General features: G+C 46.8%; 1 protein-coding gene across 1 annotated transcript in view; it reads left to right on the top strand.

The window, feature by feature from the left end:
- The window catches only part of LOC135057250 (cadherin-like protein 26), a 173,698-nt gene that overhangs the window by 21,425 nt on the left and 131,802 nt on the right, over nt 1-20,471 (top strand). The window contains exon 4 of the mRNA XM_063963142.1: nt 19,320-19,469. Coding sequence (XP_063819212.1) covers nt 19,320-19,469 — 150 coding nt within the window. The remainder of the gene's footprint in view (nt 1-19,319; nt 19,470-20,471) is intronic.

Raw genomic sequence — 20,471 nt, 5'->3', positions numbered from 1 at the left:
ACTAAGTGAGTATTTTGTATGTTTGATTATCTATCTATCTATCTATCTATCTATCTATCTATCTATCTATCTATCTATCTATCTGTCTGTCTGTCTATGTGTCTGTCTGGGTTTTTTTCACTCTGTCTCTCTTTGTTGAAGGGGTCTCTGCCTGCTATAATGTGTAAAATGGGGACACTGTCTGCTATAATGTGTAAAATGGGGACTCTTGCCTACCGTAATGTGTAAAATGGGGACACCTGCCTGCCGTAATGCGTAAAATGGGGACACCTGTCTGCCGTAATGTGTAAAATGGGGACACCTGCCTGCCGTAATGCGTAATATGGGGACACCTGCCTGTCGTAATGTGTAAAATGGGGACTCATGCCTGCCGTAATGTATAAAATGGGGACACCTGCCTGCCGTAATGTGTAAAATGGGGACACTTGCCTGCTATAATGTGTAAAATGGGGACTCTTGCCTGCCGTAATGTATAAAATGGGGACACGTGCCTGCCGTAATGTGTAAAATGGGGACACTTGCCTGCCGTAATGTGTAAAGTGGGGACTCTTGCCTGCCGTAATGTGTAAAATGGGGACTCTTGCCTGCCGTAATGTGTAAAATGGGGACTCTTGCCTGCCGTAATGTGTAAAGTGGGGACTCTTGCCTGCCGTAATGTGTAAAATGGGGACTCTTACCTGCCGTAAAGTGTAAAATGACAGTCGGAGTACCGACAGCGGTGAATCGAGTTCCCTCTGTGCGCTATGCGCGGTGTAAATGTGAACAAGATTGTGCTACTGTATGGAGTAATTTGAATTGGTACTATTGTGTGACCACGCCCCACCTGTTTTTTTGCGGCGTGAGACTTCATACTGCATTGTCTCTTTATTAAGTATGGGAGAGAGGGCGCAAATTTATAGTTTGCAGGAGGGCGCCGAACACCCTTGCACCGGCCCTGCCTGAGATGCAAAAGCATCGCCGCTGTGCGATACTTTTGCATTTCTGCAGGAAGGGGGTGGGATGTGGCGGCACTGACATGCGGGGCGGACTAGCCCTGTGCTGGGCGTCCCCCCACATGTCTAAGTGCCTGATCGTAGCTATGCTAAATTTAGCACAGCTACGATCAACTCGGAATGACCCCCCATGTGCACTGCAGGTGGGAAAGATATAACATGTGCAGTGAGAGTTAGATTTGGGTGGGTTATTTTTGTTTCTGTGCAGAGTAAATACTGCTTGCTTAGTTGTTACACTGCAATTTAGATTTCAGTTTGAACACACCCCACCCAAATTTAACTCTCTCTGCACATGTTATATCTGCCCCCTCTGCAGTGCACATGGTTTTGCCCAGTTGCTATCAAAAAGCCTGCTGCTATCAACTTGGAATTACCCCCCATGGGTTTTGCCCACCTGCTAACAAATTTGCTGCTACGATCAGGTCTGAATTACCCCCATAGACTTGTGAGTAGGCAATGGACAAAGTCCCAATTAGCAAATATATTACACACTGGGGGGTGCAGAGTAGTGTCCAAGATAACTCACATAAGGAGAACGAATTGACAGAATAGGAGAGGAGTGGGTTAAACCTCAGCCAGTCTGGGGGGGCCGGACGGTAAGGCATTATGGGAGTTTATTGTTAGCCAATAGGAGTGAACGTTGGGGGTAGGTGGAAAGGGTTTTTAAGCCTGGTAAAGGGGCTAGGTCAGCCGCTTCTGCTGTAATCGTGGTAGGGGTGAGTGCTCTTCACCCCCCCCCTTTCTCCTGTGTTTGTGCTGCTTGCCCCTTATTGCTTTTACTCACTTGCCTGGCCTGGGTGCATTTTATATTGTGCCCACCTTGTGTCCCCCTTTCTGTTGACCATTGCCTCCTGGTTTTTCGTGCTGGCCGCCATGTCCCGTCCCCGCCGCTCTGCTGGTGCCCCTGCACGCAGGGCCGGTGCAAGGTTTCTTGGCACCCTAGGCAAAATTTCTGCCTACTGCCCCACAACATCATCAGTTACTCGCTTTCCCAGTCACTAAGGTGAAAGTTCATAGGCGGCGTCTTATACATTTCCCAGCCATCTGACTACATTGAGTGCAACACGGATGTATCGCTCAAAGACGTCCTTAATTATACGATAGCTACACTTAGTGGCACCCCCTTCCCAGATCCTGGTACCCTACCCAGCTGCTTATCTTTCTATTTCACTCGTCTCTCATACACACATACATGTCCATACACTGCCTCTCTCATATATACATTCATACTCTCTCATTCCTTCACATCTCTCTACTTTTTCTCTGTCTTTCTCGTTCTTGCTCTCTTTTACATATATATTATCTCCCTTTATTTCTGCCACACACACATCTCTCTTTCTATTTCATTCTGTCTCTCATACATATATACATATATACATACACTGCCTCTCTCGTACGTACGTACGTACGTACGTACGTACGTACGTACGTACGTACGTACAGTCAGTGACTCTCACATACATACACTGACTCTCACATACATACATACATACATACATACATGCATTCAGTGACTCTCATACATACATACATACAGTACATTGCCTCTCTCATACATACATACATACATACATACATACACACACACACATACACTGACTCTCTCATACATACACACATACATACAGTATATACATACACTGGCTCTCATACATACATACACTGACTCTCTCATACATACATACATACATACACTGACTCTCTCATACATACATACATACATACATACATACATTATATACATACACTGCCTCTCTCATACATACATTCAGTGACTCTCTCATACATACACTGCCTCTCTCATACATACATACATACATACATACACTGACTCTCTCATACATACACACATACATACATACATACATACAGTATATACATACACTGCCTCTCATACATACATACACTGACTCTCTCATACATACATACACACACACACACACACACACACACACACACTGACTCTCTCATACATACATACATACATACAGTATATACATACACTGCCTCTCTCATACATACATACATACATACATACATACATTCAGTGACTCTCTCATACATACACTGCCTCTCTCATACATACATACATGCATACATACACTGACTCTCTCATACATACATACATACATACATACATACACTGACTCTCACATACATACATGCATTCAGTGACTCCCATACATACATACAGTACATTAACTCTCTCATACATACATACACTGACTCATACATACATACATACAGTATATACATACACTGCCTCTTATACATACATACACTAACTCTCTCATACATACACTGACTCTCTCATACATACATACATACATACATACATACACACATACATACATACAGTTTATACATACACTGCCTCTCTCATACATACATTCAGTGACTCTCTCATACATACACTGCCTCTCTCATACATACATACATACATACATACACTGACTCTCTCTCTCATACATACATACATACATACATACATACACTGACTCACATACATACATACATACATACATACATACATTCACTGACTCTCATTCATACATACATACATACATACATACATACATTCACTGGCTCTCTCATACATACATCCATACACTGCCTCCATACATATATACAGTACATCTATTCACTGCCTACGTACATACGTACGTACGTACGTACGTACGTACGTACATATATACATCCATACACTGCCTCCATACATACACACATATATACATCCATACACTGCATCCATACATACACACATATATACATCCATACACTGCCTCCATACATATGTATGGAGGTAGTGTACCCATACACGTACGCATGCACAGTACATACATACATATATACATCCATACACTACCTCCATACATACAGACATATATACAATACATACGTACGTACACTGCCTCCATAAAGACATCCATACACTGCCTCCATACGTACGTACGTACATACATACATCCATACACTCCCTCCATACATATATACACTGCCTCCGTACGTACGTACGTACGTACATCCATCCATACACTGCCTCCATACATACACTGCCTCCGTCCGTACGTACGTACGTACGTACATCCATCCACTGCCTCCATACATACATACACTGCCTACGTACGTACGTACGTACGTACATACATACATACACTGCCTCCATACATACATACATACACTGCCTCCGTACGTACGTACGTACGTACGTACGTACGTACATCCATACACTGCCTCCATACATACATACATACATACATACACTGCCTCCGTACGTACGTACGTACGTACGTACGTACGTACATAACCTGCCTCCATACATACATACATACATACATACACTGCCTCCGTATGTACGTACATACATACATACATACATACATCCATACACTGCCTTCATACATACATACATACACTGCCTCCGTACGTACGTACGTACGTACGTACGTACGTACGTACATACATACACTGCCTCCATACGTATACACATATATATATATATATATATACATACACTGCCTCCATACATACATCCATACACTGCCTCCATGCATACGCACATATATACACTGTCTCCATACAAAAATCCATATAGATAATGGCTCCATACATACTGTTCATAAATCCAATCCCCCCCTCCCGAGCATACTTTACCCACTACCACTTCCCCAGGGTGTGACTCTAGGCATCCACTACTCCGGGTGCCCCACGATCACACCAAAGGGGCGGAATCTTACCGCTGGCCAGGATGCTGTGGAGGGGTTACTGCTCCCGCTGCTGCCACCATTTTCCGGCTCATGGTGCCGCCCGGTTAGCGCTGCTGCTAGCGGGGAGACGCTGCTGCTGCCGGCTCCATAGTGCACAGCAGCTGATGAGGAGGGACTGCTGTTGCTGGTGAGGGGCGGGCGGCTGCTGCTGGCGGGGAGGCACTGCCACTGCTCCTGCTGCTGCCGCCGGCTCCGAGTCCATAGTGCGCTGCAGATGGCGCGGGGCGGGTGGGCAGGCGGTGGCTTCTGTCGAGGAGCGGGCGGCTTCTGCCTCTGATTACATTTTTTTAAACAAATCGGTGCTGTGGGTTGCGGGGAGAGTGGCGGCCACTCATTCCTAGTTGTGCTGCTAAGTGCCGCCCTCCAGCGGCCGGCGCTCTAGGCAGCTGCCTAAAGCTGCCTAATGGTAGCGCCGGCCCTGCCTGCACGTTATGCTGCTGCTCCCACCTCTCCGTCTCGGGCCCCGGGCCTGAGCGCTGCGCTCACGGCCGGGACTCAGTCTCCTGGCACCGCTGTGGGTGCCCGTCTGCGGGCGCGCCCGGTAGCGCGTGCGTCCGCTCCCGCGCTGGCTGAGCCACGGGCGCGGGGGGATTCTCCCGGCGCAGCGGCGGCTGGTGAGGGACGGGGCGCTGGGCGGCGGAGGACGAGATCGGGCAGTCGGAGGGGGGAGCCAGCGTGGGTGCCCGCTGGCAAGAATCCCTCTCCGGCTGCGGCGGCTCAGGGACGCGCGCGGTCCCCGCGCCCTCCACCGCTGAGAGTCGCTCCGGTGTCCCCAGATGATGAGGGGGTTGTGTTTGGGGCTGCTCATCCACTAGCCGCCCCTTCCAGATGGCTCCTGTTTTGCGTGCGCGCACACGTGCGCGCCAGTGTCCGCGGCTGGCGCTCGTGCTTCCTGGGAGCTCTCCCCGCTCCAGCGGGTGGGGCTCCCCGGATTCTTCTGTCCTCACAGTGCGGGGCCGGAGAGGGGAGGTGCGATCTGTGTACGGTGGCCACCCGGTTCCCCAGGTGGGCGGGGCCAGTGGGGGCCGGGGCAGTGAGGGGGCGGCTGGCGCATCGCAGGTGATTGCGGGTCGGCGGAGGCCGTCTGGCGACTGGGACGGCGCGGCGGCGACGAGAGGGCCGTCCCTGCTGCGGACCCGGGGAGCGGGGGGACCCTTGGGGCTGCAGCTCCGGATCCCTCTGCCGTTGCGGCAGTGATGTCGGCAATGACGGCGGCGTTTGCGCCGTTTTTGTCCCCGGGTGGCGTGTCCGTGGCTCTCACTACGGTCGACGCGGCCGTTCTCCCTGGTGCTTCTGGCCCGCCATGGCGCAGTTTCTCCAGGCGTGTCGCCCTATGGGCTCCGCCGCTGCGTTGCTGGGTGGCACTGCCCTGTCGCCCGCCCGTCTGCTTTCATCCCCGCCGGGGGGGCTTCGGCACCCGAGGCGGCTTTCCCTTCTTTTTCAGATTCGGATGCGGGTGGCGATCGGGAGGAGGAGCAGGTCGTGGCGGACGTTTCGCCTTCAGGAAGCGCGGTTGGCCGATACAGTTGACACCGATACAGTTACTGTGTCTCGTGGGTCTTCTTCTTCCTCTTCCGGCGGTAGGTCCAGTAGGTCTTCTTCCTCTTCTTCCTCGTTGCAGTCGGCAGCTAGTAGCTCCACAAAGGCTAAAAAGAGGGTTTGCAAGTACGCGCGGCACCGGGATAAGCGGTCTAGGAAGAGCGGTAGTAGTTCCCGTAGGGAAAGGAGGCGGCGTAATTTGCTGGGTGTAGTTCGCTGCGATTACACGGCAGTGTTGCGGGGGTTGCGTGGGAGTTGCAGGAAGAAGATTAGGCGGGGGGATTACGTTGACCTTTTCACATTGACGGAGGACACCAAGAGGGAAGGTAAGGAAGCACTTGCGAAGGGCGGTATTAGGGCGGAGGCCTTTCGCTCGTACGACAATTGGTTGGCGGGTTTCTGCGTGTCCTGCGTGTTCGCGGCATGCTACTTGGAGGATCGCCCTGATGAGCACATCAACATCATCAGGTACATTCACCTCGTGCATGACATGCAGCGTCAGTCTAAGGACGATACGTGGCTGCATTATGACAAGCAGTTCCGTCAGAAGCACGATTGCCTGCACATCATTGACTTTGGGTGCAAAGATGTGGAGGTATGGCTTCGGATCACACGGGCGCAGGATGTGAAAATGGTGGCGAAAGGGGGGTCCGTGGCTCAGACCGCGGTGGCGAATCAGTCCCGGCCCGCCTTTGAGGCTGCGCCGCCCTTGGAGCGCGGCCCTTTCTGCGCAGCAGGCGCCGGCATAGGGGAAGTGCTTCGCGTTCAACAATTCCGCGTGCCCCCTCGGTCAACGGTGTCGTTTACGACACCTTTGCTTGCGATGTAATGGATCACACTCGGCTTCCAATTGCTTTCGTGCGGGGCGGCCGGGAGCTAAGGCAGCCGGGGGCGCGGCCGGAAAACCAGCTGGGGGGGTTGCCGCTAGTTAGGGCGCCGTCCCCGGTACATTTGGGGGCCATGCTCAAATGGTTGGGGTGGTACCCAAACAGAGACAATGCTAAATTTCTGCATGATGGTTTTGCGTCAGGTTTTCGTTTGCCAGTGGAGGGGGAAGTTTTAGTTCGGGCCGCCAGGAACCTGCAGTCTGCTCGGGATTTCCCCGACGTGCTTCGGGAAAAGGTCGAGCAGGAGGTTGGCCTGGGGAGAATGGCGGGCCCCTTTGCGCTGCCACCTATCGAGGATTTGATTATTTCCCCGGTGGGGGTCGTGCCCAAAAAGGCCCCGGGTAAGTTACGGCTCATTCAGCATTTGTCTTATCCATTGGGGTCCTCGGTTAAGGATGCAATTCCACCGGAGTGTTGTTCGGTGGTTTATCAGTCTTTCGAGGATGCCCTGGGCATGGTACGGGGCTGCGGTGCTGGGGCCCTCATGGCTAAGCTTGATGTTGAATCGGCCTTTTCGCTTGCTCCCTTTGCACCCGGAGTCGTTTCGATTCATGGGTTTTCCGCGTCGGGGAGGAATACTTTGTAGACAAGTGTCTGCCCATGGGGTGTTCCGTTTCGTGTGCCTTTTACGAAAAGTTCAGCACCTTTTTACATTGGTGTGTGGAGTTTTCTTGCGGAGGTAGCGGTATCGCGTATTACCTTGACGACTTTTTGTGTATGGGGCCCGCGCATTCTCCTCGCTGTGGTTTCCTATTGTTTTCGCTGTGTGCCTTGTTGGGGCATTTTGGCGTTCCTGTGGCCGAGGACAAAACGGAGGGTCCTCTCTCCTGTTTGTCCTTTTTGGGTATCGAGATTGATACTGTCGCAGGGGCTTGCCGGCTGCCTCGGGACAAGGTTGCGAGGCTTCAGGAGTCCATAGCGCAGTGCTTGGAGCGGCGTAAGGTGACGTTGCGGGAGGCTCAATCCCTCCTTGGGCTGTTGAACTTTGCCTGTCGGGTGATTCCCATGGGCAGGGTTTTTTGTCGGAAGTTGGAGCGGTCCACGGCTGGGGTGTCCAGGCCGCACCATTTTGTCCGTTTCTCTGCTGAGATTAGGAGAGACCTCGCTGTGTGGGTTTCGTTTCTGGCGGACTTCAATGGTGTGCTGATCTGGATTGCCCCGCTCGTTGACAATTTCGACCTGCAGTTGTTCACGGACGCGGCGGACTGGTCGGTGTTCGGTTGTTATCTCGACGGGGCTTGGTGCGCGGCTTCGTGGCCCGAGTCTTGGTTGCGGGAGGGGCTGACCAGCGACCTGTTGTTGCTGGAGCTCTTTCCCATCATGGTGGCCTTGGAGGTTTGGGGGGAGCGCCTTCGCGATCGCAGTATTCTTTTTCGCTGCGATAATTTAGGGGTCGTGCACGCGGTTAACAACCAAAGGGCTAAGGCCCTGCGGGTCCTCCGGGTGTTGTTGCGACTCGTGCTGACTTGTATGCAATGTAATATTCTGTTTCGGGCTCAGCACGTCCCCGGGGTTGATAATGGGATCGCCGATGCATTGTCCAGGGAGCAGTGGGATTGGTTCCGTTTATTGGCCCCGGAGGCTGATTCAGCGGGTTTGCCCTGCCCTTCTTATGTTTGGCAGGTCATCATGGCGGATTGGAAGGGCTAGCCGAGCTATCTTTGGCTCCATCCACTCTCACGGGATACCGTCAGGCCTGGAAGGAATGGGAAGACTTTTCCAGTGACCAAGGGCCTAGAGGTAAGAGGGGTCAGGGATTGTTTCTGGACTTCGTTTGGCAACTCTTCGTGACGGGTAGGTCGAGAGCCGTGCTGTCTTGATACCTCGCTGGAATATCCTTTTATTCACAGTTGAAGGGTGTTCCGGATTTTACGAAGAGTTTCCTGCTGACGAAGGTGCTTAAAGGTTGGGCACGCTCTGCGCCGGTGCCTCCTGATAGTCGGCGCCCTATCGATGCGTCCCTGCTTTCTTCCCTCATGGGGGCGGTGGCGGACTCCCATTTTGAAACACTTTTATTTCAGTTGGCTTTTTCCATGGCTTTCCATGGAGCGTTTAGGGTCTCTGAGTTGGTTGCTGCTTCTAAAAAGTCGGATGCCATTATGCAGTACGCGGATGTTGTCGTGGGTGTGGGGTCTGTGCTGTGCAGGCTGCGCCGCTCCAAAACTGATCAGATGGGTAGAGGTCATTGGATCACTTTGGCACCTTCAGGTAATGGGGCTTGTTGTCCGGTGGCATTGGCTAATCGGTATGCGGAGGTCAGGCTCTTGTTAGAAGGGTCTTGGCTTCTGCACTATGAAGGGTTGCCATTGACGAAATACCAATTTACTTGGATGATGCGGCGCTGCCTGTCCAGTTTGGGCCTCTCCCCTCGGGAATTTGGTTCGCATTCATTTAGAATTGGGGCCGCCACTTCCGCAGCAGCTACAGGGCGTGCAGTGGACGAAATGAAGGCTTTGGGCCGCTGGAAGTCGGCGGCTTATAAGCGTTACATTCGGCCCGTTGTTGCATGAGCGAGTTGTTTGTTCTACTAACATTTTGTTCGTTTACTGTTTCTATGTTTCGGTTCAGTTTGTTCGTTTGTATTGTTTGTCTCCCCTGTCCTCCCTACTCGGATGGCTAGCTACTCGCCATTGCTGGCAGTGGGGGTCTGGAGTGCTTTGCGATTTTTTGCCTGAACTGACAAACTGATTTGGCTTCATTCATTCAATTCGGCTAATTGACTTCTAATTACAAGTTCCTCAGCAGGTTTTTACGTTTCACCTCCAGCCGAGTTATTCTGTGTGACCCCATACCCCCCCCCCCCCTCCACTCCCTAACACCCCCTCCCAATTCCCCTTTTTCTTATTTTAAGTTTTCCTTCCGTTTCTTTTTGTTGCTTCGATTGGCCTGAAGCTTGTCCGAGAGGAAATTCATAGTCCTCTATTTCATTTTTCTTTTTGGCAGATCCTCGTTCTTGTAGTTGGTTCCTGTTCTGGTCTGGGGTTTTTTGCTTTCCTTTGTATATTCACGATTGTTTGTCTGTTTTTTTCCCTTATAGGTTGGCGAGAGGATGAGTTTAGTGTTTGGGTGATTGATCACTCCTATGTTTTTTGGGCAGCCGAGTTGGTGGCTTCGGAGGGTGCTCCTGGCTTTGTTGGGTCGGATAACGTGAGGTGGATAGGAGTTAGGGAGATGTTGTGGCAGGATCTGAAGGTTACCCTTTTGGAGCAGGTTAAGCGTTTTGGTCTGCCCAGATTGTTGGTGATACACTTAGGTGGCAATGACCTGGGTAAGAGGAAGACAGTGAATCTTAGATTGGCCATTGTTCATGACTTACAGGCGATTACGGGTGCTTGGCCGGGCTGTCGACTTGTCTGGTCCTGTATAGTGCCGCGGTTGTGTTGGCGTGGAGTTGCGTACTGTAGGACGATCGATGCCTCTTGGCGGAAGGTCAATTCCGCAGTTGCTAAGTTTGTGGTGGCTCTTGGCGGTGCTGTGGTGTGGCACCGGCGGATCAAGTTTCGGTTCTTCTGCTTGTTTAGACCGGATGGGGTTCATTTGACTAGGCAGGGACTAGGTATTTTCCTTGAGGATCTGTTTTCGGTGGTTGGTTCTTTGGGTTAGGGGTATGGTGGCGGAGCGTAGTTGCTGTTGGCGGGAAAGAACGGCAAGTTAACTTTGGTTGTATTAAAGGAGTTGATTGGAGGTCGTTTGGTGGTTGGATTTTTAGGTGCGCTCTCCTTCGTTGACTGGTATTACATCTGCTGGACCACCTTCACGGGGGCAGCCTCATCATCTTCACGGGTGGGTAGTCAAGATGGAGGTTGAGCGGATACCTGTTGTTTGTTGGAACGTTTCCGTCAGTTTTTTGTTAGATAGGTTTTTTGTTGTTTTAGCCGTTCTTTCTGGCCACCATACTTTAGTTTAATTATTCATCAGTTAATGGTTCATTTAAATAAATAGCTAACATTTTCTGTCAAATTCAAATCTCCGTGTCTTTATTTATTATAGTTAAGTGTTAAGATGTTATGGTTTAAGTTTACGGACAATCCTCAGACTATATGAGGTTTAGGTATATGAGGACAGCAGGTTTCAGAAGACCAGGACCGAGAGTCAGCAGGAAAGCACAGGGTATCCTTGCTAGTAGCATGATCCAAAGTGCAGACATTGAGGCAGACTTGACATAATGAACTGACATCAGGGAGCTTGTGTGGCTGATCTATATAGGACATGTAGGTGCTGCTCACAGATGATGTACCAGCTAATTATCAAGCTGTAGATACTAGAGATGAGCGGGTTCGGTTTCTCTGAATCCGAACCCGCCAGAACTTCATGGTTTTTTTCACGGATCCGAGCAGACTCGGATCCTCCCGCCTTGCTCGGTTAACCCGAGCGCGCCCGAACGTCATCATGACGCTGTCGGATTCTCGCGAGACTCGGATTCTATATAAGGAGCCGCGCGTCGCCGCCATTTTCACACGTGCATTGAGATTGATAGGGAGAGGACGTGGCTGGCGTCCTCTCCATTTAGATTAGGGTTGAGAGAGAGAGAGAGAGAGATTGACCTGAGGCTGTGATACTGTAGAAGAGAGTGCAGAGTTTAGTGACTGACGACCACAGTGACCACCAGACAGTGCAGTTGTTTGTTTTATTTAATATATCCGTTCTCTGCCTGAAAAAAACGATACACACAGTGACTCAGTCACATACCATATCTGTGTGCACTGCTCAGCCCAGTGTGCTGCATCAATGTATATATATATATCTGACTGTGCTCAGCTCACACAGCTTATAATTGTGGGGGAGACTGGGGAGCACTGCAGTGCCAGTTATAGGTTATAGCAGGAGCCAGGAGTACATAATATTATATTAAAATTAAACAGTGCACACTTTTGCTGCAGGAGTGCCACTGCCAGTGTGACTAGTGACCAGTGACCTGACCACCAGTATATATAATATTAGTAGTATACTATCTCTTTATCAACCAGTCTATATTAGCAGCAGACACAGTACAGTGCGGTAGTTCACGGCTGTGGCTACCTCTGTGTCGGCACTCGGCAGCCCGTCCATAATTGTATATACCACCTAACCGTGGTTTTTTTTTCTTTCTTTATAGTCATACTAGTTACGAGTATACTATCTCTTTATCAACCAGTCTATATTAGCAGCAGACACAGTACAGTGCGGTAGTTCACGGCTGTGGCTACCTCTGTGTCGGCACTCGGCAGCCCGTCCATAATTGTATATACCACCTAACCGTGGTTTTTTTTTCTTTCTTTATACATACATACTAGTTACGAGTATACTATCTCTTTATCAACCAGTCTATATTAGCAGCAGACACAGTACAGTGCGGTAGTTCACGGCTGTGGCTACCTCTGTGTCGGCACTCGGCAGCCCGTCCATAATTGTATATACCACCTAACCGTGGTTTTTTTTTCTTTCTTTATAGTCATACTAGTTACGAGTATACTATCTCTTTATCAACCAGTCTATATTAGCAGCAGACACAGTACAGTGCGGTAGTTCACGGCTGTGGCTACCTCTGTGTCGGCACTCGGCAGCCCGTCCATAATTGTATATACCACCTAACCGTGGTTTTTTTTTCTTTCTTTATACATACATACTAGTTACGAGTATACTATCTCTTTATCAACCAGTCTATATATTAGCAGCAGACACAGTACAGTGCGGTAGTTCACGGCTGTGGCTACCTCTGTGTCGGCACTCGGCAGCCCGTCCATAATTGTATATACCACCTAACCGTGGTTTTTTTTTCTTTCTTTATAGTCATACTAGTTACGAGTATACTATCTCTTTATCAACCAGTCTATATTAGCAGCAGACACAGTACAGTGCGGTAGTTCACGGCTGTGGCTACCTCTGTGTCGGCACTCGGCAGCCCGTCCATAATTGTATATACCACCTAACCGTGGTTTTTTTTTCTTTCTTTATACATACATACTAGTTACGAGTATACTATCTCTTTATCAACCAGTCTATATTAGCAGCAGACACAGTACAGTGCGGTAGTTCACGGCTGTGGCTACCTCTGTGTCGGCACTCGGCAGCCCGTCCATAATTGTATATACCACCTAACCGTGGTTTTTCTTTCTTTCTTTATACATACATACTAGTTACGAGTATACTATCTCTTTATCAACCAGTCTATATATTAGCAGCAGACACAGTACAGTGCGGTAGTTCACGGCTGTGGCTACCTCTGTGTCGGCACTCGGCAGCCCGTCCATAATTGTATATACCACCTAACCGTGGTTTTTTTTTCTTTCTTTATACATACATACTAGTTACGAGTATACTATCTCTTTATCAACCAGTCTATATTAGCAGCAGACACAGTACAGTGCGGTAGTTCACGGCTGTGGCTACCTCTGTGTCGGCACTCGGCAGCCCGTCCATAATTGTATATACCACCTAACCGTGGTTTTTTTTTCTTTCTTTATACATACATACTAGTTACGAGTATACTATCTCTTTATCAACCAGTCTATATATTAGCAGCAGACACAGTACAGTGCGGTAGTTCACGGCTGTGGCTACCTCTGTGTCGGCACTCGGCAGCCCGTCCATAATTGTATATACCACCTAACCGTGGTTTTTTTTTCTTTCTTTATACATACATACTAGTTACGAGTATACTATCTCTTTATCAACCAGTCTATATATTAGCAGCAGACACAGTACAGTGCGGTAGTTCACGGCTGTGGCTACCTCTGTGTCGGCACTTGGCAGCCCGTCCATAATTGTATACTAGTATCCAATCCATCCATCTCCATTGTTTACCTGAGGTGCCTTTTAGTTGTGCCTATTAAAATATGGAGAACAAAAATGGTGAGGTTCCAAAATTAGGGAAAGATCAAGATCCACTTCCACCTCGTGCTGAAGCTGCTGCCACTAGTCATGGCCGAGACGATGAAATGCCAGCAACGTCGTCTGCCAAGGCCGATGCCCAATGTCATAGTACAGAGCATGTCAAATCCAAAACACCAAATATCAGTAAAAAAAGGACTCCAAAACCTAAAATAAAATTGTCGGAGGAGAAGCGTAAACTTGCCAATATGCCATTTACCACACGGAGTGGCAAGGAACGGCTGAGGCCCTGGCCTATGTTCATGGCTAGTGGTTCAGCTTCACATGAGGATGGAAGCACTCAGCCTCTCGCTAGAAAAATGAAAAGACTAAAGCTGGCAAAAGCAGTAGCACCGCAAAGAACTGTGCGTTCTTCGAAATCCCAAATCCACAAGGAGAGTCCGACTCCAATTGTGTCGGTTGCGATGCCTGACCTTCCCAACACTGGACGTGAAGAGCATGCGCCTTCCACCATTTGCACGCCCCCTGCAAGTGATGGAAGGAGCACCCGCAGTCCAGTTCCTGATAGTCAGATTGAAGATGTCAGTGTTGAAGTACACCAGGATGAGGAGGATATGGGTGTTGCTGGCGCTGGGGAGGAAATTGACCAGGGGATTCTGATGGTGAGGTGGTTTGTTTAAGTCAGGCACCCGGGGAGACACCTGTTGTCCGTGGTAGGAATATGGCCGTTGACATGCCTGGTGAAAATACCAAAAAAATCAGCTCTTCGGTGTGGAAGTATTTCACCAGAAATGCGGACAACAGGTGTCAAGCCGTGTGTTCCCTTTGTCAAGCTGTAATAAGTAGGGGTAAGGACGTTAACCACCTCGGAACATCCTCCCTTATACGTCACCTGCAGCGCATTCATAATAAGTCAGTGACAAGTTCAAAAACTTTGGGTGACAGCGGAAGCAGTCCACTGACCAGTAAATCCCTTCCTCTTGTAACCAAGCTCACGCAAACCACCCCACCAACTCCCTCAGTGTCAATTTCCTCCTTCCCCAGGAATGCCAATAGTCCTGCAGGCAATGTCACTGGCAATTCTGACGAGTCCTCTCCTGCCTGGGATTCCTCCGATGCATCCTTGCGTGTAACGCCTACTGCTGCTGGCGCTGCTGTTGTTGCTGCTGGGAGTCGATGGTCATCCCAGAGGGGAAGTCGTAAGCCCACTTGTACTACTTCCAGTAAGCAATTGACTGTTCAACAGTCCTTTGCGAGGAAGATGAAATATCACAGCAGTCATCCTGCTGCAAAGCGGATAACTGAGGCCTTGACAACTATGTTGGTGTTAGACGTGCGTCCGGTATCCGCCGTTAGTTCACAGGGAACTAGACAATTTATTGAGGCAGTGTGCCCCCGTTACCAAATACCATCTAGGTTCCACTTCTCTAGGCAGGCGATACCGAGAATGTACACGGACGTCAGAAAAAGACTCACCAGTGTCCTAAAAAATGCAGTTGTACCCAATGTCCACTTAACCACGGACTAAAAATAATATTGTGAGGTGTGAGGTGTTCAGAATAGACTGAAAATGAGTATAAATTATGGTTATTGAGGTTAATAATACTATGGGATCAAAATGACCGCAAATTCAATGATTTAAGCTGTTTTTTAGTGTTTTTTGAAAAAAACACCCGAATCCAAAACACACCCGAATCCGACAAAAAAAATTCGGTGAGGTTTTGCCAAAACGCAGTCGAACCCAAAACACGGCCGCGGAACCGAACCCAAAACCAAAACACAAAACCCGAAAAATTTCAGGCGCTCATCTCTAGTAGATACTCAGACCAGACTCCAGAGTGACACATACAGGCATATATTGCTGTACTGTCTATCAAAATCTTATGAATTTACCACTTTGTCATTTATGTAAATACCATTAAGTAAATAATATTGCAATAAAACGTGTTTATAATGAAATTACACAGACCATGTACTCTTAATTGTGTCAATAGAATTATATAGCATGATTATACCTTTTTTTGTTTAAGTAATTATCTTCTTGGTCTAACTGAAATATAATTAGCAATATTTGATTATTTTCAGGGACAATAAAAACACTATTGCCTATCTTTTGAAGAGTAATGGCAGATATCTCCACATAGCATGGTGTAGACTCTAGGGGGACTATCTATTAAACTGTGTTGTACTATAAATTATGTCAAAGTACCATAAATTTATCATAGTTATCTCTTGTATTTGGTAAAAATAAGGAGGAAGGGGAGAAACTACAGCTTACCAGGGTAAGATCAGAAGATCCTCCTGGGCTTTCAATATAGGGAAAAAAGCTTAGTTTTTGTTGACAGCTCAGAGGAATCTTTTCATCATTCACTGGTACTGTATGCTGTAACTCTCCCACATTCTCCTTGAGATTCTTTTTCTGTGCACATGTGTGATGGCAGAGCATGTCCAATGGCATGGATGAGTCTGAACCCAGCAATATAGAGTCATAGTGAAAGCTACAGTATAACTCTACTGTTATTTCTTTGCCATGACTGTATCTTATTGAATATGATGCCCCTGCGGGAGCTTCTTCACTAATTACCCTGAAGTTTCACCTATCATCTCCATGAATAGTGAAGATTTAACATGTAACATATTAAAGAGAAAAATAGTTTTAGTTAATAAATAAGCCACAATAGCCAGTCACTCAGACAGGCTGTTTCACTGAATTACGATTTTACGGACAATCTCGTGTTATGTAGGACATTTATAGCCTAGCTTAAATGGTTTTCTTTTCCTTAAAACTGCTATGTTGAGGAATCTGAGAGAGTGCACCATGGTTCCTGTAACCTGACACTTCATATATGTAGAGCACAGTTATTAATATGGTGATATGATATACCTCTGGCCAATCCTGATTTATCAGCGTGTACTTAATCACATCACTTCCTGGGATTGTTAGAGTCTTGGTTATTGACCGTAACCGATGATTTTTATTCCCAATCCTTAACGTGACAGATCTGGTCTGTTTTCTTGTACATAGCATTTAAAACCATCATTAACTAGTTTCTGCCCATTTTTTTCCTAGGGATCACACCAACACACTCAGCTGCCACCATAACACCCGGGGGCTAGATTAAGCATGGAATACCTCTTTTATCTAGCTAGCATCAGATATACAAGAGACCTTTGGATTCTCTTGAGGCCTAGACAGAAGGGCTTAATGAACCTTACAATGCTCCAAACAGATCTAGCATAGCATATGGTATCTGTAATAATGAGTCTTGACAATTTCATATACCTATAACTAACAGATGGTGTGTCTATATTCATATACCATACATTACCTGACACACCTTTAAAACTGCCTACAGCAGGGACACCTGCTGTTCTTAAATCATCTCTCATGTTGAGTCATTTTATCTAAATGTAAAAAAGTCAAGAAGAAACTCAAAGCATGACATATTTTACTAACTTTCTCATGTAAAGTGTAAATCTACTCTGCTTTCTTTCTCACGTCCAATGTGATTTGTTCTCCTTTTAAAATTATGGTTGTAGCTTTAGTATTTTGCCAAATATCAGTCAGTGACTTTTAATCATTGTGATTTGTATGATAAAGAGTGAAGAAATATCTTCTAAAGAGGTCACTGTGTGTTGTTGCTGCGTTCTCTGATAATTGTATTGCTATAAGAGCGCCCTCTGCTGGAAGAGGCATAGTGACATTCAATAAGGGATGTTTGTATGAAAATATGATAATTAAATATTCTAAAGATGACATTAACCATTGGATCCAAGCTCCAGAATGTACTGCATTCTGGAGCTTGGTACATATAAGAATGCATCCAAAACTTAGAAAACGTGATTTTCTTTATATTGTTTACAGTGTTTACCTTGATGGAGGATGTGGGAGATCTGGTCATTATAACCACACCATCTTAACCATCTGACCATCTTAGACTTCTTGATTCTTTTTCTAGTTTAATTTTTTTATTATCTGATGATCACAAAACAATACCTACTAAGAGAACACGAAAGGGTTCAGAGGCGAGCCACTAAACTGATTAAGGGGTTAGAGGCACTGAATTATGAGGAAAGACTTAAAAAGTTAGATATGTTCACACTGGAAAAGAGGCGACTGAGAGGGGACATTATTAATATTTATAAATACATTAAGGGACAATACAAGGATTTATCCAACGATTTGTTTAAAAAAAAAAAATTACATAGGACACGAGGACACCCCCTGAGGTTAGAAGAAAAAAATTTCCATACTCAACGGAGAAAAGGGTTCTTCACAGTAAGAGCAGTGAGGATTCGGAATTCTCTGCCAGAGAGGGTAGTAATGGTAGACTCAATCAATAAGTTTAAAAATGGATTAGATAAATTCCAAGCGGAAAAAAAATCCAGGGATACAGCATTTAATTAACTAAAAAAAAATATATATATATATAATATAGGTTGAACTCGATGGACATTTGTCTTTTTTCAACCTCAACAACTATGTAACTATATAACTATGTAACACATTGTATGAAAAGTCAATCTGTTGTACCCAGAAAACAAAAATAAAACAACCTGGGCTGGAAGTCTTAAAAGCCATAAGAGAAGGACATGTAGTAAAGGTTCTGGTGTATCAGGTAAAAGGTACAGGTGGATATGCTAATTAAAGATGGAAAACCTCATTAAAAAGATACATTGGGGGTCATTCCGAGTTGTTCGCTCGCAAGCGGATTTTAGCAGATTTGCTCATGCTAAGCTGCCGCCTACTGGGAGTGAATCTTAGCATCTTAAAATTGCGAACGATGTATTCGCAATATTGCGATTAATTACACACCTCGTAGCAGTTTCTGAGTAGCTCCAGACTTACTCGGCATCTGCGATCATTTCAGTGCTTGTCGTTCCTGGTTTGACGTCACAAACACACCCAGCGTTCGCCCAGACACTCCTCCGTTTCTCCAGCCACTCCCGCGTTTTTTCCGGAAACGGTAGCGTTTTTTCCCACACGCCCATAAAACGGCCAGTTTCCGCCCAGTAACACCCATTTCCTGTCAATCACATTACGATCGCCAGAACGAAGAAAAAGCCGTGAGTAAAAATCCTAAGTGCATAGCAAATTTACTTGGCGCAGTCGCAGTGCGGACATTGTGCATGCGCATTAAGCGGAAAATCGCTGCGATGCGAAGATTTTTACCGAGCGAACAACTCGGAATGACCCCCCTTGTTAAAAATGCGATGCATGTTTATCTGTATTTGTCCAGTTATGTGATATGTCAAGGTGGAAAGCATAGATTAATTACAGTGTATTAATTAATTGTCTGTCTCTCATGACTGGTATCTGGCAGGTGAAACTGGAGGAAGGATTCAAACTTATATACAAGCTACAAGGGAAAGGAGTCGATGAAGATCCCAAGGGGCTTTTCCACATAAATGAAGATTACGGATCAATCTACGTGCACCAGAAAATAGACTATGAAACCACTCCTTTTTTCCTAGTAAGTGTTACAGAGCTATCACAGCTGGGGAAAAATATGTTTGTTTATAAAGTTCAACAGCTCCTAAATTGCTATTACAGTAACCATAAAACTGTTTCCTCTATGGGGCTAATTCTGAATGGCATTCTGAGTGGCATGATTGCTAATGAACACAGGGGTTAGCATATAGCACAGGCTAGCTCACACTATGATGGAGATTTGGGTAGAAGATGAGAAATGTTGCCCCTTTATTGTTTAAATAAAGCATCCATTTGCTAAGTCACCAATTATCAGACAGATCTGGCATGACATACTGTATCAAACCTACAGTACAAGCTATCTCCTAAAAGTGATGTGCTATTGTGGCAGTGACGTGCGGTGAGGTGAGGCAGAGCCTTTCCTGTCATACTAACATTTGTGCCAGAGTTTTGACTGTATAAAGTATATGAAAAATACAAAGAATATGTTAAAAAATATCTTATTTGTATTATTCTAATGATTTTTATGGTCAAATCTCTAAAGTAAAAAGTATATGGCAGGTGAGGCAGTGCCCCCCCTGCCTATCTTTTCTTCCTATTTCTGATCAAAACTCACCAAATTTCCAGGAGTTTACATTGCTGCACCTGTGTATAATGCCCACATGAACCATTTGGCTCATATATTGTACTAAGCCTTGAAAAGTGATAATTTTACGGTGATAAAGCACCAGCCAATCAGCTCCTAGCTGCCATGTCACAGGCTTTGTTTGAAATATGACAGGAGCTGACTGGCTGGTGCTTTATCACTGTGAAATTATCACTTATCAAGGCTAAGTACATCCCGCCCATTGTGTGTAAATCTGGCTCTGGTACTAACCAGTGCCTCCTTAGAAATTACCTCTCCACACGTCCCTGAATTGTGGTACCTATTCTTGTTGCCTTAGGCTATTAACATGGGCATTGATAGTACATGTGAAGTGCAACAGTCATCTGTGATGTACACATTGTCATGTTAGTGTTCTTTTTATTAATATATCACTGTTAT

This window comes from Pseudophryne corroboree, chromosome 3 (assembly GCF_028390025.1).
Source record: "Pseudophryne corroboree isolate aPseCor3 chromosome 3, aPseCor3.hap2, whole genome shotgun sequence".
In the NCBI taxonomy this organism is placed as follows: Eukaryota; Metazoa; Chordata; class Amphibia; order Anura; family Myobatrachidae; genus Pseudophryne; species Pseudophryne corroboree.
Note: the sequence above shows the minus strand (reverse complement) of the source record. Positions and strands in the feature narration are given on the sequence as shown.